General features: G+C 46.8%; 1 protein-coding gene across 1 annotated transcript in view; it reads right to left on the bottom strand.

Moving 5' to 3' along the window:
- Nucleotides 1-2,686: 2,686 nt before the first annotated feature.
- LOC119449385 (major facilitator superfamily domain-containing protein 6) overlaps nucleotides 2,687-26,351 on the bottom strand; it is a 55,534-nt gene continuing 31,869 nt past the window's right edge. Inside the window, exons 3-4 of the mRNA XM_037712555.2 lie at nucleotides 5,047-5,226; nucleotides 2,687-3,855 (exon numbers count right to left, since the gene is read on the bottom strand). Coding sequence (XP_037568483.1) covers nucleotides 3,707-3,855; nucleotides 5,047-5,226 — 329 coding nt within the window. The 3' untranslated portion in view covers nucleotides 2,687-3,706. The remainder of the gene's footprint in view (nucleotides 3,856-5,046; nucleotides 5,227-26,351) is intronic.

Here is a 26,351-nt window from a genome sequence, read left to right as displayed (position 1 = left end):
TCAAGACTTTTCATATCGCTACGTCTACAGGCGCAGAGCTCGCAGCTCTCCGCGGTGCGCTTCATGTGATCAATACAGAGAGTCCTGGAAAATGGGCCGTCTTCTGCGATTCAAGGCCGGCCTTACAATGCATAGAGTCGTTTCTCCGACATGGAACTCACGATCAACTGACCTGCGAAATCGTGGTACTTATCCATCACTTGAGAGGAAAAGGCCATGATATCTCTTTTCAATGGATGCCAGGCCATTGCGGTATCGCTGGAAATGATGACACAGATAAGGCAACTCGGTTGTCAAACCAAGAAGACCGCCGCGTCCCCATTTTTCTCTCAAGGACAGACGCTGCGAGACAGCTTCGCATTCTTGCACACACACTCTCGTCAGCGCAGTGTAATACCGCCCATACAAGTTGCACCAGACTGCATAGAGTGAACCCTTCGCTGCAACTCGGACCTGCGGCCGGAATGCAACGACGCGAAGCGTCTCTTCTGTGTCGGTTGTGGCTGGGACTTGCCTTCACGAAAGCTTATTCAGCAGTAATTGGAATGGCTGACAGTCCCGCATGCGATTTCTGTGACTGCGAGGAGAACATTTACTCCTATTGTTCCCCTGTCCTCAGCTTGACGAACAACGACAATCTATGTAGAACACATTCAGGAAACTAGATCTCTGTGTTCTGAGTGAACGGACAGTACTAGAACACCGTCCCCCACCGATCATCGGCTCAGAAGGCAGGGAAGGCACTTTTGTGCTTTCTGAGAACATCTGGCTTGTGCGAGCGCCTTTGATTCTGTAGTGCTGTCTGTGCACGTGTATCTATCCCTGTCTCTCTTCTTTGTATTACCCTTCTCTCATCCCCCAGCGTTGGCTAGCCAACCGGACTCCGGACTGGTTAACATCCCTGCCTTCCTTTTATATCTCTATCTTGTATCCTTGCCTATATTGCCCACATGTGGACGCCCATAAAAGCGTCTGCGCGCTTGTATCTCGGTTTACTCTGACGGACACCTTGCCACGGCCGAAAAGCAAGCAAATAAACTTACCTTTTTCGTATGTGGGCTCCTTCTTTCTAAACTTGGTGCATACAGGACCTACAGAGCGTTCTGTTTGAAAGTGTATATTTATACTTAAATTAATAGTGCAACTGATGGTGGTCTGCTCCGTCAGTCGCACTTCGATCCTGAGGCAGGAAGTGTGTCGAGTGAGCTCCTGAACAACATTTTGCAATGTAGTAAACGCGCTTTAAATGTATGGATCCGGGACATCAAAGAGGTGCGACGTAAAGGTAAGGTATTTCTCTCGTATGTACTGCTAAATAACCACCGAGTTTCTTTTCCTCTTCAAACTGCGGGCACAACCAATTTCGCCCCATAAAGCAGAAAGCGGTGAAATGGGTTGTCCAGTCTTAAATAACCATATCTGAATATGTTGCTGGGCTCGTTGGTTCATTCTTGCGTGAAATAACAAGCGCAAAGTATAGATGGTACAGTGTCCCTTGTCTCTCTCACTGTCGTATCTAAAGTTTGCGCTTATTATAATAATCATGCATGGATGTGTGGGTGGAGTCGTTCTAACTCGTTACAGGATGATGATGATGATGATGATGATGATGATGATGATGATGATGATGATGATGATGATGATGATGAAAACAATGTGCCGCAACCGACACAACAGCCGTATTCCAGAGTAGCCTCTTGGTGAGTAAGTCCTTTGACTACACTGGTTAATGTGGACTTTTATGCAGCGTCCGCGATCAGCAATCATTTTCAGGTTCTCTTTAGTTAGCGTATGTAGTTATTTTGCGTTTAGCTTTTCTTTGTACTGTTCTATTTGCTAGTGTCGTAAGTTGGCTTATGCTTGCTCCTGTCATTTGCGCCTAGAGCGATAGATCGCTATATTGCTGAAGGAATAAACGCATTTTAGAGGGCAGAAGTAAGGTTTGAGAGATATTGCTAGAGCTCAGGGAAAGCCGCATGAATCTCGTGATGTACCTCAAACTTGGAGAATACTGATAGATTATATGCTTTCTTTTCTCTGTACCACAAGGCTACAGCGCTCTAGACAGCTGTGACGATTGTCACACTGAGCAACAACATGACCAGCACTGCCTGGAAACTATTGTCGGCGGCCTTTTTGCACAGCGGCAACATTGGTTAGGTTACATGTTCCCATCATGTACCGAATTTTTTTATACGTCAGCATTAGGACGCTAGCTCATGCGAACGAAAACCCGGCGACGCCCGTCTGTTACCTTCTGTTGTGGCAGAGGAGGAAAGAGTGTAAAGGATGACGGAAGTGTGTGACGTCTCCAGTGAAGAGGTGGAACAAAGGAGGGAGATGTCCGCGGGCAATGTTGCCCGACGTATTGTCTAATTTCATAGGGAGCTTAGTGGGATTAGTAAAGAGCAAGATCCAGCTGAATGTCTGCAAGGGGCCATAAAAATACTGAAACATCCAGAGATCTACGTCTTCGATCGCAGACCTAACGTTGTCTCAACTAACTGTTAGTGGACTCTGTTTTGTGTTTCCTATGTATAATTGATTGTGGCGGGAAATACATTTCGGGAAGAGGGGACAGAAAAGACAATGCAGTGAAGCGCGTTTGTGTGTGTCACATTTTGCCACTTCGTGAACGTTTTGAACGAGCGGTGTATGAATTGAAAGAAACATTTTTACGTGCGCATAGAAGTCACCATTTACTGGATATCCTGTGTGTCCTTACCTGAACGCAATCGAAATGCCATTATCACAAGCTACTCGCCGTGAGTGCTTTAACCCACAAATCGGCACATCCGTCTTTGGTCACATCTAGCTTCGTTAGTAGCACACACGGTCGCTGCAACGCCATGGTGGCAAGAGAGCTCGTCTTCAGAACAATGGTGCTCCCCATTCTCGTGCGCAGTGCATTCTCACAATCCTTAACGAAATACGAGTTGCTCGGGCACGATGGCGCGATCTTACACAGTTCAGTGCGCTTCATTCAATATCTCTCGAGAAACTCGGGAACTACCTGAAGATGCTGAATGCGAACAAGCAAAGCATGAACCTTTCTTGTCCTTTGTCTAAGACAACGCGATGTTCAGGCTCGGCGGCATCTTGGCTTCTGATTCTCATACCAAACGTCACGGATACTGCAAGTAGCATTCCTGCGTGCATATACGCACCTGAGCAATGAGTGTCTGTGAAAGCGCGCAATTTGCACGGCACGCACTTGGCTTAAGAGCACGTCCTCCTGAGAGGACAGGCATTTGGAATCGCGGAAGTCCACTTAGGCCGGTAACGCTGCTGGTTCACGAGGGAATTTGAGTGACAGTTTGCTTGCTATCATTGGACGATCACGAAACGGTGGACGTGGCCAATCGAAGCGTCGTGAGGAGCAGAAGCGAGTTAGTCTCTGCTCTCTCCGGAAACTGTCAGTTTAGTCTTGCTCTTGTCATACACGGCATTGGCCACTGCCGAGGGAATCCCATTAGACTCGTTTCTGCTTATGAGGAGCCAAAGATAGCGCCATTGGTGTTTGCCATCTTGAGGGCCTCAAATGCACTTGACGTCACGTGCCTTTTCAAATGTCCTAATTTGCACAACCGGGAAGGACGTGCGAACAGTTGCTTGCCCGGTCGGAGCCATCGTCCGCCGAATGATGCCTTGTCGGAGCGCTCCTCAAGAGCAGCGACAGACTCGTAAAACACAGTGACGTTCCTGGTTACGAGCCTTCGGGCTCCAACCGGCCCTCGCCCGGTGCCTTGGACTCGGCGGTTCCGTCGGCGTCCACGGCGACCTCGTTCCTCGCTGGGCCGTTGGTCGCCGAGGATGCGGGTGTGTTCTCAGTGACCGGCGCAGATATCTTGTCTCCTGTGCGAACGAAAAAGGAAAATTTCAACAAATTGACCAAAGTGAAAACAAGAGCACTTAAACATCGCTGGCGCGATATTGACCTCTGTCGCTGTTACTATTTCCGCTCGTGATTCCCGAGTGCTAACTTACAGCGACCATCTGTTGCTCCCCGTCGCGATGAGAATCTATTTTTGGTGCTTAGTACCGCGAGAATCATAGGAAAACGCTGCACGTTATTTGTGGTAGAGGGTAGAAACAACGCATAAAACCACGACGACAGAAGAAACGAGAACGCACACCACGAAGCGCTTATCCAACTAGCCCAGTGATGCACGCTTCCAGGTTATTCAATTGGCGGTGCTTTTGGATACGCAGCAATCGCAAGCCCTGTAGGTATTGATAGAAACCGCTGTTCGCACCGTCACATCAGCGGGAAATTTGAGAACGAAGATGGCATTTGTGTCCCACGGTCACAAATCAAGCGATTCTCAGTATGCAGAGCACGGCATGCAATTAGTGCGACCGTTGTCAGCAAGCAGCCACGTTCACTCCTCAATAGGCATCCTGAAGATACGCCCGTGTGTCAAGGGTTCTCGGCCGCAAGCACGCGCGGTGATGTTGAGCGCTCAAGGCTGTGCAACGGCGTCTCGCCCAGCCATCGATCGAAAGTTAGGCGAGAGATCACTGCAATACTAAACAGGGATGTGACCCATGAAAACTGCAGTAAATAGCGGGTGTCATGTATAAACTATTCCCTTTAAGGGCAGAAAGATTACAAATATTTTTAGGTACATTTCGTTGTGGGGCCCTGTTATCGATATATTTTGGTTTTACTTGGACTTGTCCGAATAATGTATCGATAAACGTTGTGGGGTGGGTTGCTCTCGCAAGGTGATTCCGATCGACAAATTACTCACCTGTAAAAGTTTCTCTCAAGAGCCTCATTCATGACAGCTCGCGCGCCCTCGCCGTTGTTGTAAACAAGAAAGCCACATGAACTTATGGGAACGGTACTGCGCATCCACTATATATATATATATATCATTTCACTCATGGCGTCCGGGTAGGTGTCATTTTTTGCCAGTTCTGATGATAAATAGGTGTGGGTGGCAAGACAATGTGTCAGGTAAATTTCATCACCGCCACTTGAAGCACGTGCGTCAAGCAAGGGGCAAGCGCTCGTCCTGCGAAAAGACAAGAGACTGGTACCGGCGTTTCCTCGCGTCTGCATCGCCGCCGCCGGTGCCCGGGTAGCGGATCGTTGCAAGCAGCAAAAGCAGCCGTACGAGGCCGAGGCCAGCGCGGCCACGCCACCCATGATGCGGAAGGCAGTCTCGGCACCCAGGAAGTACATGGCGGTGCCGCCCACCAGGCTGCCCGTGCTGCGACCTGAGGGCAAAAAATGTGCGGCACAGCAAGGAACAGCGTCAGCATTGCAGGGCAGCGCCTCCTAAAAAAAGAAAGCCGCGAAGATATGGCGCAGACTGTGCTACGGGGCCTTGGGCCCGCAAGAAGGTCTCGCGTATAGACAGCCTCTTTTATTTTATGTTTGTTAACGAACCAAAGCAAGCCATCAGATGCGCCGCCGTGCGAGGCTCTGGATAAATTACACTTCCTGGGGTCCTTTAACGGGCATCCACAGCACGGTACACGAGACTATTCGGTTCCCTTGAGAATGCGCCAGCCGAGGGTTGAACCCGCGACTTAGCTACTGAGCTAACGGGGCGGGTGGAACAGTGTTGCAAGCAGACTGCTTCGTTTCAATTGTGCCTATGTTGGAAGTTGGCTAGTTGAAGTCACGCTAAAGATGAAAATAAAGAAGGCAAGCTTGCCATGACAATCATTACTGAGGCGCGAAGGACATTAGTACGAATCGTTAAGCGATATCCAGCCTTCACACCAGTGGCACGAGCGCAAGGACACCAGGCATAATTCATTGCGGTATACTACCCTGTCGTTATCCAAGTAAACAGCATCGTGAACAAAGACGTGCGCACATGGCATCAATTTAACGTCAGCCTTAAATTATGCAATGAAAATTTCATTGCGTAACTTTCGATTTTCGTTTATTTTTTTTCTCCTTTTTTTGCATGAAGCAAATGCTTGCTGCTAAAGCGCTTCTTGTTTGTTGTTGTCGTTGTCGTTGTTGTTGTTCAGTAGGGTAGAAACTTGGACCGGTTGGCGTAGCACAGAGTCGAATTAGCGTTCAGACGAAGTACACAGAAAAGAGCGAGTATGTGTTGCAATGTGTTGTCATACGTCGTCGTCACTTCCGCCATCGTGGTTGAAAACCAATTCTTGTGGTTTAGAGGAAACTAGGAACACCGGGAGATGGAGTTGTGGCCTGTTCTACATATTGGCTGTTTTACTAAGCATCCACAAAAGAGCATGGATCCCTTGGCTTAGCGTCATCACAGCATGCTCTTCCGTGCGATAGATTTTGTCACCACACTGTTCTTACATCTTGCGCGTGCACAAACGCATCCAGGAGATCTTGTTAACAACTGCTAGCGTATAAGAAATGCATTAAACAAACTGTTATTTGCGCTTACAATGGCGGAATACCACCGACAAGCATTTCAGTATTAACGCCCCTAATTAGTACATCCGCAATCCAAGCTTTGCATAAAAACTATACAGAACTAATAATATTCGAGCTGAAATTAGGAGAAAGAGCGGGATCTGGGGATGCCATGTAATTCGTAGAACAGGTCACCGAGGACTCGTTACAATTACAATATGCATAAGCGAATTCGTGTACAGCGAAGCTGTTAATGCAAGTAGAAGCGTCAGTGGGCATGGAAACAGTGGTCCTTGTGCCGCTATAAGACACCACTTCTTCACCATGCAGGCCCTGCTTGCGATTGCCCTGCCGTGGTTATCGCCGTCCACAGCTGGCTTGGCGCATGTCAGTGCATCGCTGCCAACAACGAGCCTCGTCAGTGCACTCGATCAACACACGCCGAGAAATGACGCCCCCTGGGTACTCTTCGAAAATCGACCAGGCCCATCGTCACCAATAGCAACTTCCGCCAACAGTTTTAACCACGAACGCCTGGACATCGGATTCAGTGGGCATGGGAACAGTGGTCCTTGTACCGCTATAAGACACTACTTCTTCACCATGCAGGTGTGTATACAACCTTCACTATATGCTAAAAAATTTAACAACCACTGTCTACTGCTGTTCCCGTGCCCACGGGTGCTGTGCGATATTTTGAGCGAATGTTTTTCAATGGCATATCTATTGCTGTGTTCCGTTGACATTGAAACTAACCCTGGACCTACCACCCGTACCACAGTGCCACAAGCATTGAATGACTTACCCGAAAATCCCGCAGAACAAATGAACGTATTATTCAACATGTTGAAAGACGTACACTCTCGCTCCTTACAGATCTCTAAATGTCAGTCTGACCTTGCCGCTGATGTTAAATCAATTAAAACCGGGCAAGAAAGCATTCACACGGAAATTACTGGCATCCGGAAGCGGCTTGACGAATTAGAAGAAAAATCTAAAGAGCTAGATCACATGACAGAAGAACTAACAAATATTCAAAAATCCGTGGAAGAACTAACCGATGAGAATAATCAGGTGCAATCCAGATTAACTGATCTAGAGGACAGATCGCGACAGGACAACTTAATATTTCACGGAGTTCCAGATTCGAAAGAAACCTGGCAGGAAACTGAAGTAAAATTAACAAATTTCATTGCTACCGTTTTTGACAGATTTCCCAGTGAATCATTTCAAAGGGCGCACCGTTTAGGTAACTTTTCACCTTCTAAGTGTCGCCCCATTGTTGCTAAGCTTACTGATTTCAAAATAAAAGAGAAAGTACTGTCACTACGTAATCAACTCAAGGATACGAACATCACAGTGAGCGAAGACTTCAATCGCAACACGACAGGCTCGTAAAAAACTCATTGACTTTGGGAAAGCTCAGCCCGGTTCACCACAATTTAAGTTACGTTACACCAAATTGCTCACTAATAAAAAATGCTACATGTATTTTCCAGACTGTGATCAGGTTCTAGAGGTTAATAAACGCATCGATCATGCCAGTCATGTCCTTACTTATTCGGCTAGCACGTCTACAAAGGGACGCGTGAGGGGAGTTGGCCGCGAATCACGTCCTCAGGTATCAGTTCTTTTTTTTTCTAACGTTAGAAGTGTACTAAACAAGTATAATTCTTTAATAAATTGGTTAATGGACCTAAATATTAAAAAGTGCAAAGTCATGCGTGTATCTAGAACTTCCACTAGCTCACCTCTTTATTATCTTAATAACATTCCTTTGAATTCTGTTAACTATTACAAGTACCTAGGAGTTCACATCACGACTAATATAACTTGGTCGCTACATATTGAGTAAATTATTAACAATGCTAACCGCATGCTTGGCTATTTACGTCATAACTTTTCTACTGCTCCATGTGGTTTAAAGTTGCAGCTTTATAAGACACTAATACGCCCTAAACTGGAATATGCTACAGCCGTGTGGGACCGAAGCTATGACAATCTAGTAACTTCCATTGAACTTGTCCAGAATAACTCCGTTCGTTTTATATTATCTAATTATGACAGAACTGCGAGAATCTCCGCCATGAAAACTTCCCTAGCACTTCCTTCTTTAGCATCTCGCAGAAATGTTTCTCGTTTAACACCGTTTCACAAGTTGTATCACCATTCTTTCCTACATGACCAACTACTCCTTCGCCCACAGTACATATTCCGCCGCATCGACCATCATCTCAAAATAGGTATTCCATTATGCAACACAAAGACCTTCTTGAACTCATTTTTGCCTCGTACGTCAAAAGAGTGCAACAAACTTCCCGTTGACATTGTTAGTATTAACGATAATCACATGTTTCATTATGCATTAGCTAACATTGTATAACTGCGAGCTTTATTTGTACGAACTGTACTGATTGATTTTTTTTGTTCAATTATTTCTTTGTGCATCGTGTAATTACGAGCTTCATTTGTATGAATTAACTGTACTGACTGTTTTTTGTTCAACAATTTTTTTTTGTTTGTATAACAACCCACTCCCCTCTGTAATGCCAATTGGCCCTGATGGCAAAATAAATAAATAAAAATAAATAAAAAAACGTTATATGCCAGTTTTCACGTTTTCTTATTAAAACTAGATGACTCGTGAAGCTTATATTTTGAGGGTGAACGTGTCCTCGGTGAACCACGGTGAACTAAATGTGTCCTCGGTGAACTAAATAAGGCACCTTGTATATATTTGGTGAAAGTAAGGGGCACGTTAAGGGTAACGTGCAGGCAAATTTCAATATGTGCTGGCTTATTGTGGCCTTTGCAATAAATTACGTACGCAAATGCTCCGGAGCGTTAGGACTGTGTTTCACGTACGGCGCGTAATCTAAACTGCTGCCCCGCCATAACCATGCCAGCAGTATCAAACTTGACGAAAATGAAGGGGAGGGGACGCTATGCAAAATTTGTGTACGTAGTTAAATACAATATGTGGATCAAATACAACCTTTGCGAGAAATTCCTTCGGCAAGTGCATTAAAGTGTTATACGGCTATATTACGCCATGTTTCCCTGTGTGCCGACAGACCTTGATATTTAGTAGAAATCACAAGGAAAATGTGTTGCAAATGTTCAACGTTTCTGGCTTAATTAGGGGCATTAAAATAGTTATTTAATCCTCGCTTGTTCGGTATTTCTATGCTTTATACAAGGTTCTCCCGGTGTCCTTGGTGAAGTAAATGAGACACCTTCTTTATGTTTGATGAAAGGAATTAAGGGCCAGGTAGAAAGTGATGTGTAGGCAAAGTTTAAATTGTATTGGTAATTGTGGCTTTTGTATTAATTTGCGCATGCAAGTGCTTCGGAGCCTTTTGAGTGGGCTTTACTAGTGGCGCAGAATTTAATCTGTTGCCCCGGCACATTTACAAATGCCAGCGAGGTCAACTTTAGCGGAAATGGGGGGAACCCTGTGGCAAATCCGTATGCGAAGTTAAACACGTGTGGATGAAATAAAGCCTTTGCAACACATTTTTGACAAGTGTTCGCAAGTGTCATACCGCCGTTATCAGCGCTGCTTAACAATGTTCCCAGATAACTCTACGTTACAGCTAGCTTATTTAGTGGAAATGGAGGTCATGAGGTCATATTAAGCGCAATGCGTAGCGATACCTAGAATTGCCGCTAATAATTACTGAACCCTCGTTTTTCCTCTTCTTTCATGTGTCATACGAGGCTTGTAGGCGGTTTTCACACACGCACACACGCACGCACGCACGCACGCACGCACGCACGCACACGCACACACGCACACACACCCGTTCATTTGGTATATACATGGAGCGAATATGCTGCGAATGCAATTGACCAGGTAGCAGTTCCAAGTCTCAGGGGATGAACATTATTTTGCAGCGGTGGTTTCACCGCGATATTAGTATTACTGCGGCAAAGCCCATTGTCAGGCAGCTAAGCGAAAGGTGTGTCTTGGAACTGAGCAGGCTTTATGAGAAAAAAAAAATACACCAGCAGATGACAACGAAGGAAGCGGGATGGTTAAAGAACTAAAATACACAAATTGTTTGTGTGCTTGTAGCACAGGCAACACCAGAACAAGTTGATGAGAACACCAAAAGCCTGATTCATTGGCTGAATAGCCAATGAATCGAAGTTCTATTTAAAGAAGAAAGAAATAGAACGCAGTGAGCACGTCCTCCGATGTTACCGCAACGTCACGAAGACAAAGGTTAAATTATTACCGTGTATAGCTTCCCCACAGCTGTAATGCGGTCGATATAATTTTTATTATGCTGCGGCGGCGTTCACCGACATTTTCAAGCGTTTAATCAAACTCGTGCGTTCGCGCATAAACATTTGACCTTTAAAACAACGGTTTCACTTCAGTGCTCATATATATTAGCATTACACGCAGCGTGTAACAATAGTTAAAGTGCGTATTGTCGAGACGGTTTGATATCCGTCGGAAGCGCTTGCCTCCGTCTGCGCGATCACGTGCTAATGCGTGCTAAACACACATCAAGTTACAGGTCCTCATTTGATGTAACACACCTGAGTATCGAGACAGATGATTAACGGCAAACTTAAAGGTCTAGCTAAAGAGATGGGAAAGAAAAGTTGGGATATTTGTGCAAACCTTTACTAGTGCATGCACGCACTAAGAACCGCTGAGAGAAAACCCTCGCTGCTCTATACCTACGCTCAGTGAGACTTGGCTACTACGGGGTTAGAAAGGTCGTGCACGCACTATTTAAGCCCTATTTACAGGAAGTTCATTCGGCTTCTGCCAAGGTTCAACTCGGTCCATCCTCTCGCCTGGTGGAAGTGGCGCTGAAACCTCTGCCGCACTTTCGCAGTGGCAAACTTTACCACGAAGTCTATCTCGGGTGGTGCGATTGACATCTCGTGACCCGCCGCTGTATACCATATTAGCTTTGGCGTTGCCCTGCTAAGACCGAAGTTGCGGGACCCTGTGCATTGGGTGCACGAGAACCTCAGGTGATCGAAATTATTCCAGAGTACCCCACTACGGCGTGCCTCATAATCACACGGTGTTTTTGGCACGTAAAACCCCAGAATTTGTTTTAATTATTTACCTTTAGCACATGCAATGTAGCAGGTGCGACATATTATCCATGGATCCTTTCGCGCGTGATAATTTTTAATGTTGGGAGTTGGTGGACTTCTCTGCGTAATCACTTGTTGAACGTGAACCGATAAGGATGCCAAGGGTGTCGTGTATATGTCTCACTCCATTAATTGTTCAGACATGAAAATGTATCAGTTCCACGGCTGTTTTGTGGAACCATGCAGTTGGCGCGCAAATGTGAAAATCTCAGTCACCAGTGTTTTTGTATGTAATACGATGGCAAACTAGGAGAGTTGGTTATTCTGGTGGACAAAAGGGAAGGCGGAAGCATTTGTACCGTCTGTGTCACTTGTGGCATTGCTTTCCACCATGTTGTGCATTGTGAATGTGTGAATGCAGTAGTAATGATCGCAGCCCCGAAAAACTGGGCAGAGAAAAAAAAGTTGTCGCAGTTTCACCTGAAAGGTGAAGCATCAATTGCGATAGCAAATTTTTAGAGAGCTATACGGAGTAATGATAGTAGCTTTATCAGCTGTATAAACTTGGACATGCAGCAGCACCGGCAACACGCAGAACTGTTGTCGACGCCGTCGGCGTTTTGCCCGCGTTCGCTCAAAATGCGTGCGGCGTTGGTGACCGTTGCCGGAGCCTCTGATTTAAATAGGCACTTGGTGCCGCAGCTAAACGTCGCCTCACTTCCCTCCCCCTCCCCCACGGCCTCTCGCGCGTCGGAAGAAGGCGCGTTTGCTCTACATATATGGTGATTGTAAAGGAGGAAACAGACGCCTACTCCTGCAGGCCTTAAGCGAGCACGGCGCAGAACGCGCGTTTGTTCTCCGCCGTGCGTTCACTCCCCGTGAAACCGCGCGCCCCTCGCGCCCTTTCACTCGCACATACAGGGGCCGTATTCTGAAACGTTCGCCTAGGCGAAATTTCTTTTTTTCGCTTTCAGGCGTGCGCCGATTGGCTGTTTTAGCAAAATTGGATGAGCTGATTGGGTGGTTGAGCCCGACGTCATTCAATTTGTTCAACCAGCCAATCAGCGCGCATGCTGATTTCGCCTAGGCGAAATTTCGCCTAGGCGAACGTTTCAGAATACGGCCCCAGCGTTCGGCGCGCGGCGACGATTTCATCTCCATTGACGTCATACGGAACCTCACGGCGACGGCGACGCCGACGCCGACGGCAGAAATCTGCTTTTGAGTGTCCATATAATTGCTATCGCAATAATAATTCCAAGTGAAATGCTTACTCGACAGTTTCCTTGAAACAGACTTGTTACAGAAAAAGAGTAATTAATTACAATTACTTTTACTACCCTAAAAGACATATTGCTTATAGTAGTCGATAACACGGCCGAACAATTTAATTGAAGAATAATTAAAAGGAATAGATTACTTTTAGGTTACTCTCCTCCCAGCTTCTATCAGCGCAGCACAAATATAGTAAATATAATGATTTGGCCTGGTCGTTTCGCTGCGCCCTCTGCAGCCATTTACACGTTGTTTATCTCGATTGATAGTTCCTTTTCAAAATTTTAGTCGGTTATCTTCCCTAGTTTCTTTGTGAAGACATCAGCCGCGACAAGGAAAGCTCGCTCAATGTGCGCGCAAGAGGGGAGGGCAGTGTTGTGACGCACGAACACCTCGCGCTTTAAGATTGGGGTTACAATGCCGCGATGCTCGCATCTGGGTCCTCTATGAAACGTAGCGCTTTACTGTTGCTACGTCTCGGGGAAGACCCTCCCGGTATGGTCAATGAAGAGCTGAGGAAGTTGTGCGTAAGTGAGTTCCTAGCACCAACGTCTGAATGGCCCATGGCTGTCGAGTCGTATAGCAGTACCAGTTCATTTAGGAGGTCAACATCTGGTGGAGCGTTAACACCAGGAAACAAATTACACTGAGCACCCGGATTTGTCTGTCTGAACATCCGCGAGGCTTCTTCGAGGCACGACCCCAGGCGTTCTACTGCATCATCATCATCATCATCATCATCATCATCATCATCATCATCATCATCATCATCCCATTTTTATGTTCACTGCAGGACGAAGGCCTCTCCCTGCGATCTCCTGTTACCCCTGTCTTGCGCTAGCTGATTCCCAATTTCTACCTGCAAATTTCTTAATTTCATCATCCCATCAATTTTCTGCCGTCCTCGACTGCGCTTCCTTTCTCTTGGCACCTATTTTGTAACTCTAATGGTCCACCGGTTATCTACCCTACGTATTACATGGCCTGCCCAGCTCCATTTTTATCTCTTAATGTCAGTTAGAATGGCGGCTAGCTCTGTTTGCTCTCTGATCCACACCGCTCACTTCCTGTCTCTTAACGTTACGCCTAACATTTTTCGTTCCATCGCTCTTTGTGTGGTCCTTAACTTGCTCTTGAGCTTCTTTCTTAACTTCCAAGTTTCTTCCCCATACGTTAGCACATGTAGAATGCAGTGATTGTACACTTTTCTTTTCAACGACAGTGGTAATCACCCAGTCAGCATTTGGTAATGCCTGCCGTATGCACTCAAGCCCAATTTTATTCTTCTATAAAGTTCTTTCTCATGATCAGGGTCGCCTGTGAGTAATTGACCTAGATAAACGTACTGCTTTACAGACTCGAGAGACTGACTTGCTTCCTTGCCAAGCTATTGAACATTATCTTTGTCTTCTGCATATTAATCTTCAACCCCACTCTTACACTTTTTCGGTTAATGTCCTCAATAAACTGTACAGTTGCCACCAAACCCAAGCGCTTAAATCTGCGTTGTCTGTCAAAAGCTTCTCGTCAATGAACTAACTCGTTCCATGTGTGTTGATTACTGAAAAATGTAATTGAATTACAGTGAGCGTTACGGAGTAAAAGAAAAAAAGAAATCTATTAATTTTAATACTACCAAAAGTGTTTTTGAGTACAAGTTTTAATTGCATGTGATTCGTTAAGTAGAAGTCTGCCTAGAAGAACGTTCAGTTTGCAGAAACATCCCCTATATTAATCATCTCCGTGTGTATTAAAACGGAAACTCGTGCATACAACGTTATTCATGGAATGAAAGGCGAGTTACACGCAACCTATCGCCGTGTTTTAAGGGCGAAACTATCGGTAAAAAGAGCTCAAAAGCGTTGCAAAGCGCAGTTTGTTCTGGCATTCACTCTGGCTGCGTATGTAGTAGATTTCAGAATGCCCCGGAAAAGGTCGCACACGTGACCGCCAACGAGAGCGCGCGTACAACAGTCGCGTGCTCGAAGTTCCTGACCGCTGAGCACGCGGCAAACACTGTTGGGAAACACTGTACAAAGCTGGCGGTTTCCAAAACAAACAGATTACCGACGCTTAAGTATGCGGCGACATGAGGTGCTCGTGAAGCGTTGAAAAAAAAAATTAAAAATAAAGGAAAATAAAGGGACGCACATGGAAGCGGGTTCTTCTTCGGGCGCGCCACACTTATCGTCCCGAACAGTACAAGGCCGTTAACACCGGCCCGGCACGCCGCTCAAGTTTCGCAGCTATAGCGCATACCTGTCGGCGAAGGCGGGCCGATAGCGCAGCACCTCACCGCGACAGACAACGAGGCGCGTTCGTTCGCTCCTGCGTTGAAAACAGCCGGGTCGGAGTCCGCCGCGAGCCCAGTTATCGGTCACGTCCACCAAGACAAAAACGCGCGCCCGTGATGTTGGCCTGCCGAGTTGCGCGCCGTATCTGCCGCTCACGCGAGAGACTCGCGGCTGCGGACGCGCGGGTCGAACGCTTCGCTGCGAGCGACTCTCCTGTGGCGGTCTCCCGACTCGCCCCGCACGTCCGAAGCTTCAGTACTCCGCGTTGAAGTGCTAGAGCACGGAAATGCTAGAACACGGAAATGCTAGAACACGGAAATGCTAGAACACGGAAATGCATCCCGTGCATTTGCCATCTCGCTGCCTGCGCAATCTAGCGCTTTGATCGACACTGGATGCACGCGCAAAAAGCCACAGAGAAAGCGGTCGTTCTTTTTTAAAGGACCATCTCGCAAACTCTTCCGATGTCTTTCCAACTCTCGTGGAACAAAGCAGCGAAACAGCTGCATAATGAAAACAACGCAGATGATACGACATTTATCCGCGTCTTATGCGCTCTTTATCGCTGCGCAACCTACATATGACCAACCGGTCCAAATCGGCACCTCACTAACGCGGCCCAATAAAATGTCATTGTAGAAGAACACACACGGGGAAAATATCACCGATGGCTAGAAGATGACACGCGACAAAAAACACACATTTGTATACCGGACTTGCTCGACATGGCGACCAACTAACTTCCATGGCTTCATTTGCTCGCAGCTCGAGTGGGAGTCCGTATCGTCCAAAGCACCTTTAAATTTAAGGAGGCCTTCCTAAAGCCCATGAAATTTCGCAAAGTAGCCACACTCTCATTCTCCTCGTTTCACCTCTCTTTCGCGCTCCCTGCTCAACCGTGGCGCCGCCTACAACGCTTGAGCGTAGCAGACGACTTTTCGCAGAGCGCGCATAACAAGGCGGTGCGCTTTAAGCGTTCGCGTTGGGTTTCTAGCTCCGAGTAACTTCGTTTACAGCATAGAATTTCTATACAGCAGGTTATACAAATTCAGTGACGGCAGCACCTTCTTTCCCTTTTTTATAACTATTTTTAAAGGTATGTAAACGAGCGCTAACGCCATACCATGATGACTCCAAATGTACCGCGTGCGCTACAATTAGGTACGTGACATTTGTCCAGCGCGTGTCGCAAGATCTTGTTGCGAATGGTTGTAAATAACACGTTTACGATCGAATGCTGACATCCTGGCTTCCAGCAACCCTACATTCAGTAACCTAAATAATCCGCGCCGTCCTTACCATGTGACGAGGGTGGCGATGGGGGCTTGTTGGTCGGTCATCATGAAATGGTACTCGTTTGTTCTCGTGTCCGTGTGTGTGTGTGTGTGTTTTTTTTTTTTGCGCTTCCAAATATCATTCCGTGATTACCATGTGAATTCGTGGCGCGTATCAGATATGACGCACAAAGGCTGGCAGAGGGCACGAATGCACCAGCCTAAGTGCCCTAAAGCAAGTGCGTCTCAGAGACATAGTGGCCGTACGAAAAGTTGAACGAACAAGCACGCGAACGATTAAACGAGCGTGCGAACGACTAAACGAACGAGCAAACCACTAAACGAACGACGACTAAACCATCCAGTGAACGAGCGGGCAACCGCACGTTTTCTTTGCGAGTGCTCCACCGCCGCATCGTAACCTTCACACACGTTAAAGCTCACGCGAATTAGCACGTAGGTCTCAAAGACCTATGATGTTGTCGTTTGGCGACGAACTCACCCCGTAACTCGGTTTCGGGAGAGCACCCACGCTTTTCATCGGTGCCTTTGTATCGCAAATCCACCTGGCGACCGCCAATGACGAACACGAACAAAACAGGCAAACAAAGCTATTCGCTCTAAAGAAGGCAAGTAAGCAACCACAAAAGGCAGAGAGTTGCTTTCCTAAGATGAGTTTGCACGCTCGAGTCTCAAATTTTCTCACAAGGACTGTGCTGAATCATAAAAATTGCGTAATCACGTTCTCGCACGCAGCCTCGCGTGCCCGCGAATTCGTGCCTGTTGGCGTACAATGCGATTAGGCACGAAGTGCGAAACGAACGTCCATGTTCTGTGGTTCTTCAAAGTTGTGCGACTTCTGGATATCAGGAGCTTCCCCGAAGACGTAGTCCTCCTGAATGGGGGACGGAGGACCTCTGCGACAAGGCGAGTTCCGCGGCGGTAGCCCTGTCCGTGAGAAACCGCGACATCACCGACTATAGGCTTCCCGATTCATCTGACAGGTCAACAGCGGCAGAGATTGAATCGGACAGTGATTACACGCTAGTCCAATCGCGCCACTTGAAGCGCAAGCTTCGACGGACTGCAGCAGGCAGTGATTCTACTCATAAAAGCAGATGTGACGAACGGATCTTCTCCGTGGGCTACACCCCTACTACGGCAGGAGCGAATTTGAATTCGTTGAACAGACAATCGCTGACCAAATATTTCGATCGAATAGCCTCAGGACATGTGAGAGAGATCCGAATTAATGCTCGGAAGAACATTCTGACGGTGGACGTGAGTTCTCAGGCAGTATTGGAGGCTTTGAAAGCCATTCAAGTGGTTGGAAACATGCCAATTCGCACATTCCTAGCGTACGGCAACGACACCTGCACTGGTGTTGTATCAGATGTGGACATTGACATCAAGGATGAAGACCTGCGATCTCTTCTATCGTCGACAGTGCGAATCCTCGACATCCACCGATTCGGCCGCTCCCGGTGCATCAAGTTGCTCTTCGAGTCAGACTCTTTGCCACCATCGATCAAATTAGGTTATGTGATGCACTGAGTGCGTCCATATGTGCCACGACCGTTACAGTGTCACAACTGCTTCAAACTGGGCCACGTAAGTGCTGTGTGTAAGAACCTTACGTCGTGCCGAAGATGTGGTGGTGCTCATCCTGTGAGACTAACGCCATGAAATGTGCAAATTGCTCCGCAGCCCATGAACCGACATCCAAGGACTGCCCTAAAATGGCAGAGGAGAGCCAAATTCTGAGAAAAATGGTGAGAGAGAACTCCACGCACAAATAGGCTGCCGATTCCGTCCGCAAGAAAAGGTGCCGGTTGCGGCAACGGCGTCGCCGCTCCCAGAGCAAGTCCCGGGGGAAAGAGGCACATCCTTTGAGTACTTGGATGCAAAACGTGCCACAGAGAGACCAAGGCCGGCACACACAAGATGCGCCTCCCCCAGTACCTCCGCGCCCGTCAAGGAATGAAGCGTCATCCAACGTGCGTCCAACCTTTTCGGCTGTAGAGTGGCCTTCGCTACCACAAAGGGCTTCAGGTGGAGATACTCCTTCGGCGCTCCCCAAGAGCCGAGAGGGGAATGAAAGGCTTGGAAATGAAAAGGTAATAGACATGCTTAAACAGCTAGTGAACACTATGCGTATATTGCTCCCCGGATTGGCAACGCCAACTGCACTCCTGTGTCGTGAAGGCTAACGAGCCGCTATTAGCGGCTCTAAAATAGGGGTGGCAATCATGGCTCTCACGATAAAACACTGGACATTGGAACAGATGTTGCATCATTCTGTTATAATGGAATGGAATGTTCGAGGTCATGCAGCCACATGTCTGACTTTAGGCAACGGGTTTTCACATACCGCTTCCCAGTGATCGTGATAGGCGAGCCAAATCTCTCGTCGGAACTTCGCCTTTCCGGATACGTTAAGCTCTGGTCACGGGAAGATGGACACAAGAGCTTAATGTGTATACGCAATGACATGACGTTTGTTCGACACACGATCACTCCACATGACAGCAATGAATATGTGTGTGTGACACTAAAACATAAACTGCATGTGTTTTCGATCATCGGTGCCTACATACATACATACTCCTAGACAAAGACGTGACCTCTCCTACCTATCCACTGTGTTACAAGGTTCCCCAGGCCCTCATGTTGTATGGGAGACTTCAATGGTCATCATGCTTACTGGGAAAGTGACGCAATGAACTGTCGGGGTAGGAACTCGATGGTCTTCATAGACATTGAAGGTCTGACTGTCATCAACGATGGGTCTCCCACTTACATCCGCTGCACTACCCTGCGGAAGTTGCTTAGACCTCACTATTGTATCTCAAAGCCTCCTGCCCTCAATCAGCTGGTGCTTGGACGTAGAAACGCATGGGAGCGATCATATACCAACATATGTGCAGATGAAGTGGTTTGTGCAGTCAACTGCATCTGCTGTACGCTGCACTGATTGGTCTACATTCTCTACATGTGTCCAAGAGTATTGCGGAGACATCGCTTCACCATTTGATATAGAAGATATCATTGTATCGTCAGTGCAGAAGACACCAAAGTTTATCAGTGCACCTACATCCAGAACGGCGATTGATATTGAATATGAACGGCTCCACGCGATCCGTCGTAGAGCGGAAAGGAAGGTTAGGCGAACTCAATCGTTATTAGACCTTGTCTTATGTTGACGAGCTCAACGAAAATACGGCGTCACCTTCAAAAAATGGGAAAACAACGGTGGAGGAGCTTCTGTTCGTCTCTGGATCCTCGAAAGACACTTTCTAGGATCTGGCAGATAGTACGAAGCCTTCGTGCCCCTCCTCAGCAAAAACATCGTTTCCGGGCTCTAGCACTTCACCAATCTCTGACGGAAGTGCAGGTTGCCGAAGACTTATCTAAGAGAGTCACCCGTACCGATATTTCAGCATGTCCAACATTGGGTCGACCAGTGCCACCTCCTAAATATGCTCGTCTTGACCTTCGTTTCATGATGCCGGAATTGGAAGCTGCACTTGCTGCTTCGAGACGATCTTCTGCACCTGGACCTGACGGTATTTCATATACTGCTCTGTCCCACCTTGATGTGGAAGGTCGGAAAGTCATGATGTCGTACTATAACGCCACGTGGCCATCCAGTACAGTCCCGAAGCAGTTGAAAACCAGCCGTTTGGTGGCCCTCCTAAAGCCAGGAAAATCGCCTTACAAAATGTCATCTTACCGGCCAGTATATATAGCTTTAGCTAGATGTGTCGGTAAGGTGATGGAACGGATGGTGCTCACTAGATTAGAATGGCTGATGGAAAAGAATGAGCTTTATCCTGAAATGATGACCGGATTTAGACGTGGACGCTCTGCAATAGATGGGGTCATTGATCTCGTGTCCACGATGGAACACGAAAAAAGGCAAAACCGACTTGTAGGAGCAGTTTTCTTAGACATAAAAAGGAGCCTATGACAATGTACTGCACGAAGCCATTCTTGATGCCCTCAGTAATTTGGGCATCGGCGGCCGTCTCTACATGTGCATTGAAAATTACCTGGATGGTCGCACAGTCTTCGTGTCCACGAATGATGGCGAAACGAGAAGACACGTTGTGGTCCGTGGAGTGCCTCAAGGAGGAGTGCTCAGCCCGACTATTTTCAATGTTGCCCTTATTGGCCTTGCGGAAATAATTCCTAATACAGTACGCATCAGTACCTACGCCGACGACATATGCATATGGGCGTCCACAGTCACGGGACCACAAATTCGTGCAAGAATGCAGCGAGCTGCTTCTTTAACGTCTCAGTAACTGCAGTGTCAAGGAGTGCAAGTGGCCCCAGATAAGTGCGCTGTGATAGCGTTCACACGGAAGCTTATGTGTTGGTATCCAATTATGATCAATGGCAATGCCATCCCATATGTGACCCACCACAGATACCTCGGCGTTGTCATTGACCGCGGTGTTCCATGGTCGAAGCATGTGGCAATGTTAAAGAAAAAATTGACTGGGCTTGTTAAAGTTTTTCGCTTTCTGGCTGGTATGAAGTGGGGTTCATCTGAGCATTCGCTACTTCGGCTGTACCAGGCTCTCTACGTCGGCTACATTTGGTATAGCTTGCCAGTTTTATCAAGTATGAGCCGATCATGTTTGCTTACGCTGGAAAGTGCCCAGACACAGATGCTGAAAACATGTCTCGGTGTTCCACGTTGCACCTCAACCTACGGAACAATTGAGGAGGCTCGCGTCACCCCTTTACATGTCCATCTACGATGCGAACCTCTTCGAGAATTCCTGCGACTGCTGTGCCGTCATGGACGCCACCCCTCATCGACACATCCCGACATACGGCCGGACTACACTTTTTCAGGAGCCATTAAACGCCAAGAATCTGCCATACCATCATACTTTGCCCCTGCTGACCTTCCATGTATGCCCCCATTGGTAATGTTCAAAATACGGGTACGTCTATCTATTCCCGGAATTTCTAAAAAATCGCGAATACCTACCGTCGGCCTCGGAGATTTAACATTTGAATATATGTCGAAAGAATACGGCTCCTCAGTGAATGTGTATACAGACGGATCGGTCTGGTCGTATGCGTCTGGTGCGGCTTTCGTCGTGCCTGCGCATGAAGTCATTCGACAGTTTCGTCCTAGTAAAAAGACGACCACAACATCTACGGAACTAGTGGCAATCAGAGAGGCCGTTCAATATATTTCGCGACAGCCTCCTCAAGTATGGACAGTCTTCAGTGACACAAAATCGGCTCTGCAACTACTTATAGTGGTGTTGAAAGAAAGCGCTTACAGAGTGTTGGCTCTTCAAACTGCCTATATCTACCCTTTAGCGCAAGAAAAGACCACCACATCACATTTCAGTGAGTTCCCAGTCACTGTGGTATACACGGCAACGAACTGGCCGATGCCGAAGCGAAGAAAGCACTCGAAGAACCAGAGTCACTGCTTGCAATTCCTTTTCCAAGAGCGGACGCCAACTGCCTCCTCTCCTATGTCATCCGAAGATCGACAGAAGAAAAGCACTGGGACAGTCCGGATAATCGACACTGACGACTGCAGAGATTGGACCCTACCATGAAATTTAGGCTACCACCGAAAATTCAACGCAGCTGTGCCAGTCTTCTGCACAACGTTTACGCGCGGATACGTGCACCTCATGCGACGCACCGAGTCTTCAGACTGTGAGTTGTGCAATGTGAATGAGACTGTAGGCCATGTGCTTTGTGACTGGTAGGAGCGCCAACATGCGCTCCTACCAGTCGGCAGACGCTTCTCAAGTGAAAATGGTGATGTAGCGCAACTGTAAACAAACGAAGCCGGCGCGAGGGCCCACGTTAGCCCCGGACAGGGCGCGCGAGGAGGAGGCGGCATTCTTCAAAGCGTGTCGCTACATTAAGAAGTTTGACGGGCTTACCTAGTTGTGGGCTCGATGTGCGGCTACGGCGGCCGTTCTGCATGCACTTAAACGCTGTTGAAAAAAGAAATGCTCGTATAGCGAGGTATTGGTGCACATTAAAAACCCCACGTGATCAAACCTAATGCGGAGCCATTTACTACGGCGTCTCTCCCTCTGTTGCATTGGGACTCCATCGCGATCAGTCAACGCCCGTGGGTTGCGACAAAATTGTAACTTAAGGCTGGGCCATTGATTGATTAACCTATACATTAAATTAGTAATTCTTTAATAGCGGTTAACATCTCAGAGCGAGGCTTTTAGGCACCCGTTCCTGGGTTGAGAGTCGGCGACGGCGTAACCGCACGAACGCGCGCGTGCCACTGCTGGCGCTTTTGTCGTCGTCTTCTTCCACAGCTGGCTCTGGTACCGCTTATTATGCCAGCGTTCGCATATTGCCCCTCCCTCTGCGAAGCCGCTAACGGCACTGGCCCACTGCTGGTCGGTGCGGTGATATCGCTCTAAAATGTTTGTGCCTCATTACTCGCGCGTCCATAGGCGCTGACTACGGGGGGGGGGGGGGGGGGGGGGGGCAGAGCCCCCCCCCCCCCCCCCCCCGCTTTTAAAATGTCAGTACCAGAGTCCTGTTACCCAAACCGTTTAAGGTTTCTTTTGAGTTGCCTCTACATTTTCCCTTACAATGTTATTGTGGCTAAAAGCTCACTGCATCATTGTTGACGCGGACGTGCACGGCTTTTATTCATAATTTCGCTTTATTTCTGAAAATCCTGGCAAAAGGAAAACAAGCGCATTAGAAGCTCCAACGGCGGTTCCCTCATCCGTATTTTTTTAACTCCAACATGTTATTTAAATTTCCAGTGTGAAGACCATTCACAGACACATTATATTTCAATGTGTATACATGACAAAGTTTATTATATTTTTAAAGAGAGAGAGCTAGCCAACTAATAATTATTTCTAATGATATGGATAGTCCATGTCTAGAGAATCAATATGTTACTGTATGTTCAACTCGCTACAAAATGCTTTGCACACTTTTTTGACACTGAAAAAGACCTGCAGATTTCAGTGACCCCTTCGGCAGAGTCTTTTATCAACGGTGTGTGGAATACACGTGAATGATATGTGTCTCAGCATTGCTTCTTTTTTTCTGTAGGAAATGCTAGCGACTCATGAAAACAAAACTCATAATAATTTACAACATTTATTGGGGAAGGAAACATCGCAACGTGCATGCAGAGGTCATATATATATATATATATATATATATATATATGTAATTGGATTTTTCAATGGGCCAAGCGTATTCAGGAAAATCAGAAGCACAACTTCGCGGTTATCTTAGGTTTATTATTTTCCCAACAGTTTCGGTCGGTGGACCGACCTTTTTCAAGGGTCGGTCCCTTGAAAAAGGTCGGTCCACCGACTGAAACTGTTGGGAAAATAATAAACCTAAGATAACCGCGAAGTTGTGCTTCTGATTTTCCTATATATATATATATATATATATATATATATATATATATAACTTAGTAAGCGAAGTGAGGCCTAGCCCGATTCACTCGAAATCAGTATCAATAGCAGTCATGCGCATCAGAGCTTCTACTAGGACTCAGAAAAAAAAGATCATTGCACCCCCCAATGATTACCAACAATTGAATACGGCACGCGGGCCGCGTAAGCGTCAACCGCACACAGTAATTTGCAGCTGCGGCAGGGCTAGATGAGAAGACGCGTGCTCTCCTCCCTATGCGCGCATTTGATCACGTGACCTCCAACTAACCCGAATATTGACGGCGTGGGAAGATAATGTCGATCAAGCCGCCATCCTTTTCGGCTCAGTGTTACGCGCTTTTTCTCCCATCCACAGCGTATAGGTTGCTCACTCTTAAGACTTTTGGACTTTATACGGAACATCACAGCGACGACGACAGCGAAAACTTGCATGGGGTGTCGATACATGCAATTGCAGTCGCAATAAAAGGAGAAATATAAAACAGGCGTCGAGCTCGCTTCTACCGCGGCTGCGGATGTTGCAATGTGCACCGGCTACAAGCACAGCATGAGCACCAACGACAAAACCAATAGTGAGCACCTCGCTTATCGGTACTTCGCCAGAACCCGTCTGACGCTGAAAAGGAAGCGTATTTTCCACCGTATAAGCACCAGCGGAAACATAACTCTAGGCGCGCGGGGAGACAGCGCACGCGAAGGGACCCCAGCCATCTCGGATGGCCCAAGCTTGAACTCGGCGGAGATTAACTTCAAAATGAAGCGCGTGACCCACATATGTATGGCAGAGGCAGGAAAAGTAGAAGTTGAGGACCCGTGTGTTCTAGCCGCTAGGCGAAAGAAGACTCCACGCCGCTATCAAGAAGGTTCCTCAGCTCACGTGTTTCCATCAGCGAGTGACATGTACCGCCAGAGGTTCTGTGAAGTACTTGACACAGTGCTGTCTTCGTTAAACAACAGGTATCCACCTGATATGTGGTAGCATAAATCCCACATTAAGAAGCTTGCCATAGGGAAGGAAGACGAAGCATATATAACATAGTTCTACGGTGATGACCTTGAACCAGGACGCCTGATTTTTGACAGAGATATGCTGATTGAAATTTTAAGCCAGCAAAGGTCGGCATCATTGCACACATTTGGGGACGTCGTGCACATGTTTACGGGGGGCAAGGGCGAACACCTGCGAAACCTTTTGCCGGAAATGGCCAAGCTAAAGAAATTGCGTTGTCCATACCGGTCTCGTCGACCACATCTGAGAGGTCCTTTTGCCACGGCGGCCGCATTTTGATGGGGGTGAAATGCGAAAACACCCGTGTACTTAGATTTAGGTGCACGTTAAAGAACCCCCGGTGGTCCAAATTTCCGGAGTTCCCCACTAAGGCGTGCCTCATAATCAGATCGTGGTTTTGGCACGTAAAACCACATAATTCAATTTTTTTAGAGGTCCTTTTCTTGCCTTCAGTGACTGAAAATGTACTTGCGGTCGACGACTGGACACGCCCGTTTGAACCATCTGGTAATTTTTTCACGCAGATAAAGAACTGTCCCGCCAAATTAAATTTAATTAAGATTTCCGACGACTTCATTTTCAGATCAAATGCCCTTTTTTCAATGATGTTGAAATCATCGCATCAGACAACGAACTGATGTATTTAATAGGAGAGAGAAAGGCACCAACTTACAAGTCAAAGCTAACCACCTGGCTTAGAAAACAACGCAAAAAGTTATACAACGGAACGAAAATGGGGTCCAGAACAGCGCAAGCAGAGTGAGGGCATTTGGGTAAGAAAAGACGCGTGGTTGCGCTATTTGTAAAACTCCCTAGTCTATCTGTGCATATTCCTTATTAATTTTTATTTGTCGTATGCTGCATTTGCCTCTCAATAACACAGTCCACGTTGTTCCTATATTTGCTATCGAGTCCTTTCGCGCTTTCGAGATACCGCTGTCTTATTTATTTATTTGTTATTATGTTTATTTATTTGGGAACCTGATAATTTTTACTCTATAATCCTTTGTTCTGCCTCCGGAAAATAAACGAAACCAGTGGCATAAGGCATGCTTTGACATGTAATGAAACTATGGTGTTATGGAATCACATTATACTTACGCTAATAATTCTAGCCATAAGTTGTGGTCAGAAATTGTTATATATCGTTTAATGTTTATGTATGTTAAGTCTTCTCAATAACTGACCTTTCGTCAGGAAAAGATTTCTTGATTGTATCTTTTCTATTAAATCTTTTACAAGGCGTTACATTGCTTTTTCATAGATGTGTACTTGTGCGACTTAATACCCACAAAACACATGTATCTCCCTAACGTGTTTAACTGAAACCGCTTGTCGCATGGCTCAACCAAGAGAAGCCAGTCTCTTGGCGGTGCGAGGGGACTCAGGCTATAAAACTGAGTTGTCTCCTACTCTGAGGTCTTGCAAACACTCATATAAGCTCGTCACTTCAGTGAACAATCTTTCGAGGTCACAGGTAGTTTCCAGTGTAACTGTTAGTAAAGTTATAAGTATAGTATATAAGTAGGCGTATATAAGGTGTAAGTATATATATATATATATATATATATATATATATATATATATATAAGTAGGTGTTAGTAAAGGTAAAGTATATATATATATATA

Source organism: Dermacentor silvarum, chromosome 4 (genome assembly GCF_013339745.2).
Source record: "Dermacentor silvarum isolate Dsil-2018 chromosome 4, BIME_Dsil_1.4, whole genome shotgun sequence".
Classification (NCBI taxonomy): Eukaryota; Metazoa; Arthropoda; class Arachnida; order Ixodida; family Ixodidae; genus Dermacentor; species Dermacentor silvarum.
This window is presented reverse-complemented; position numbering and strand designations above follow the sequence as displayed.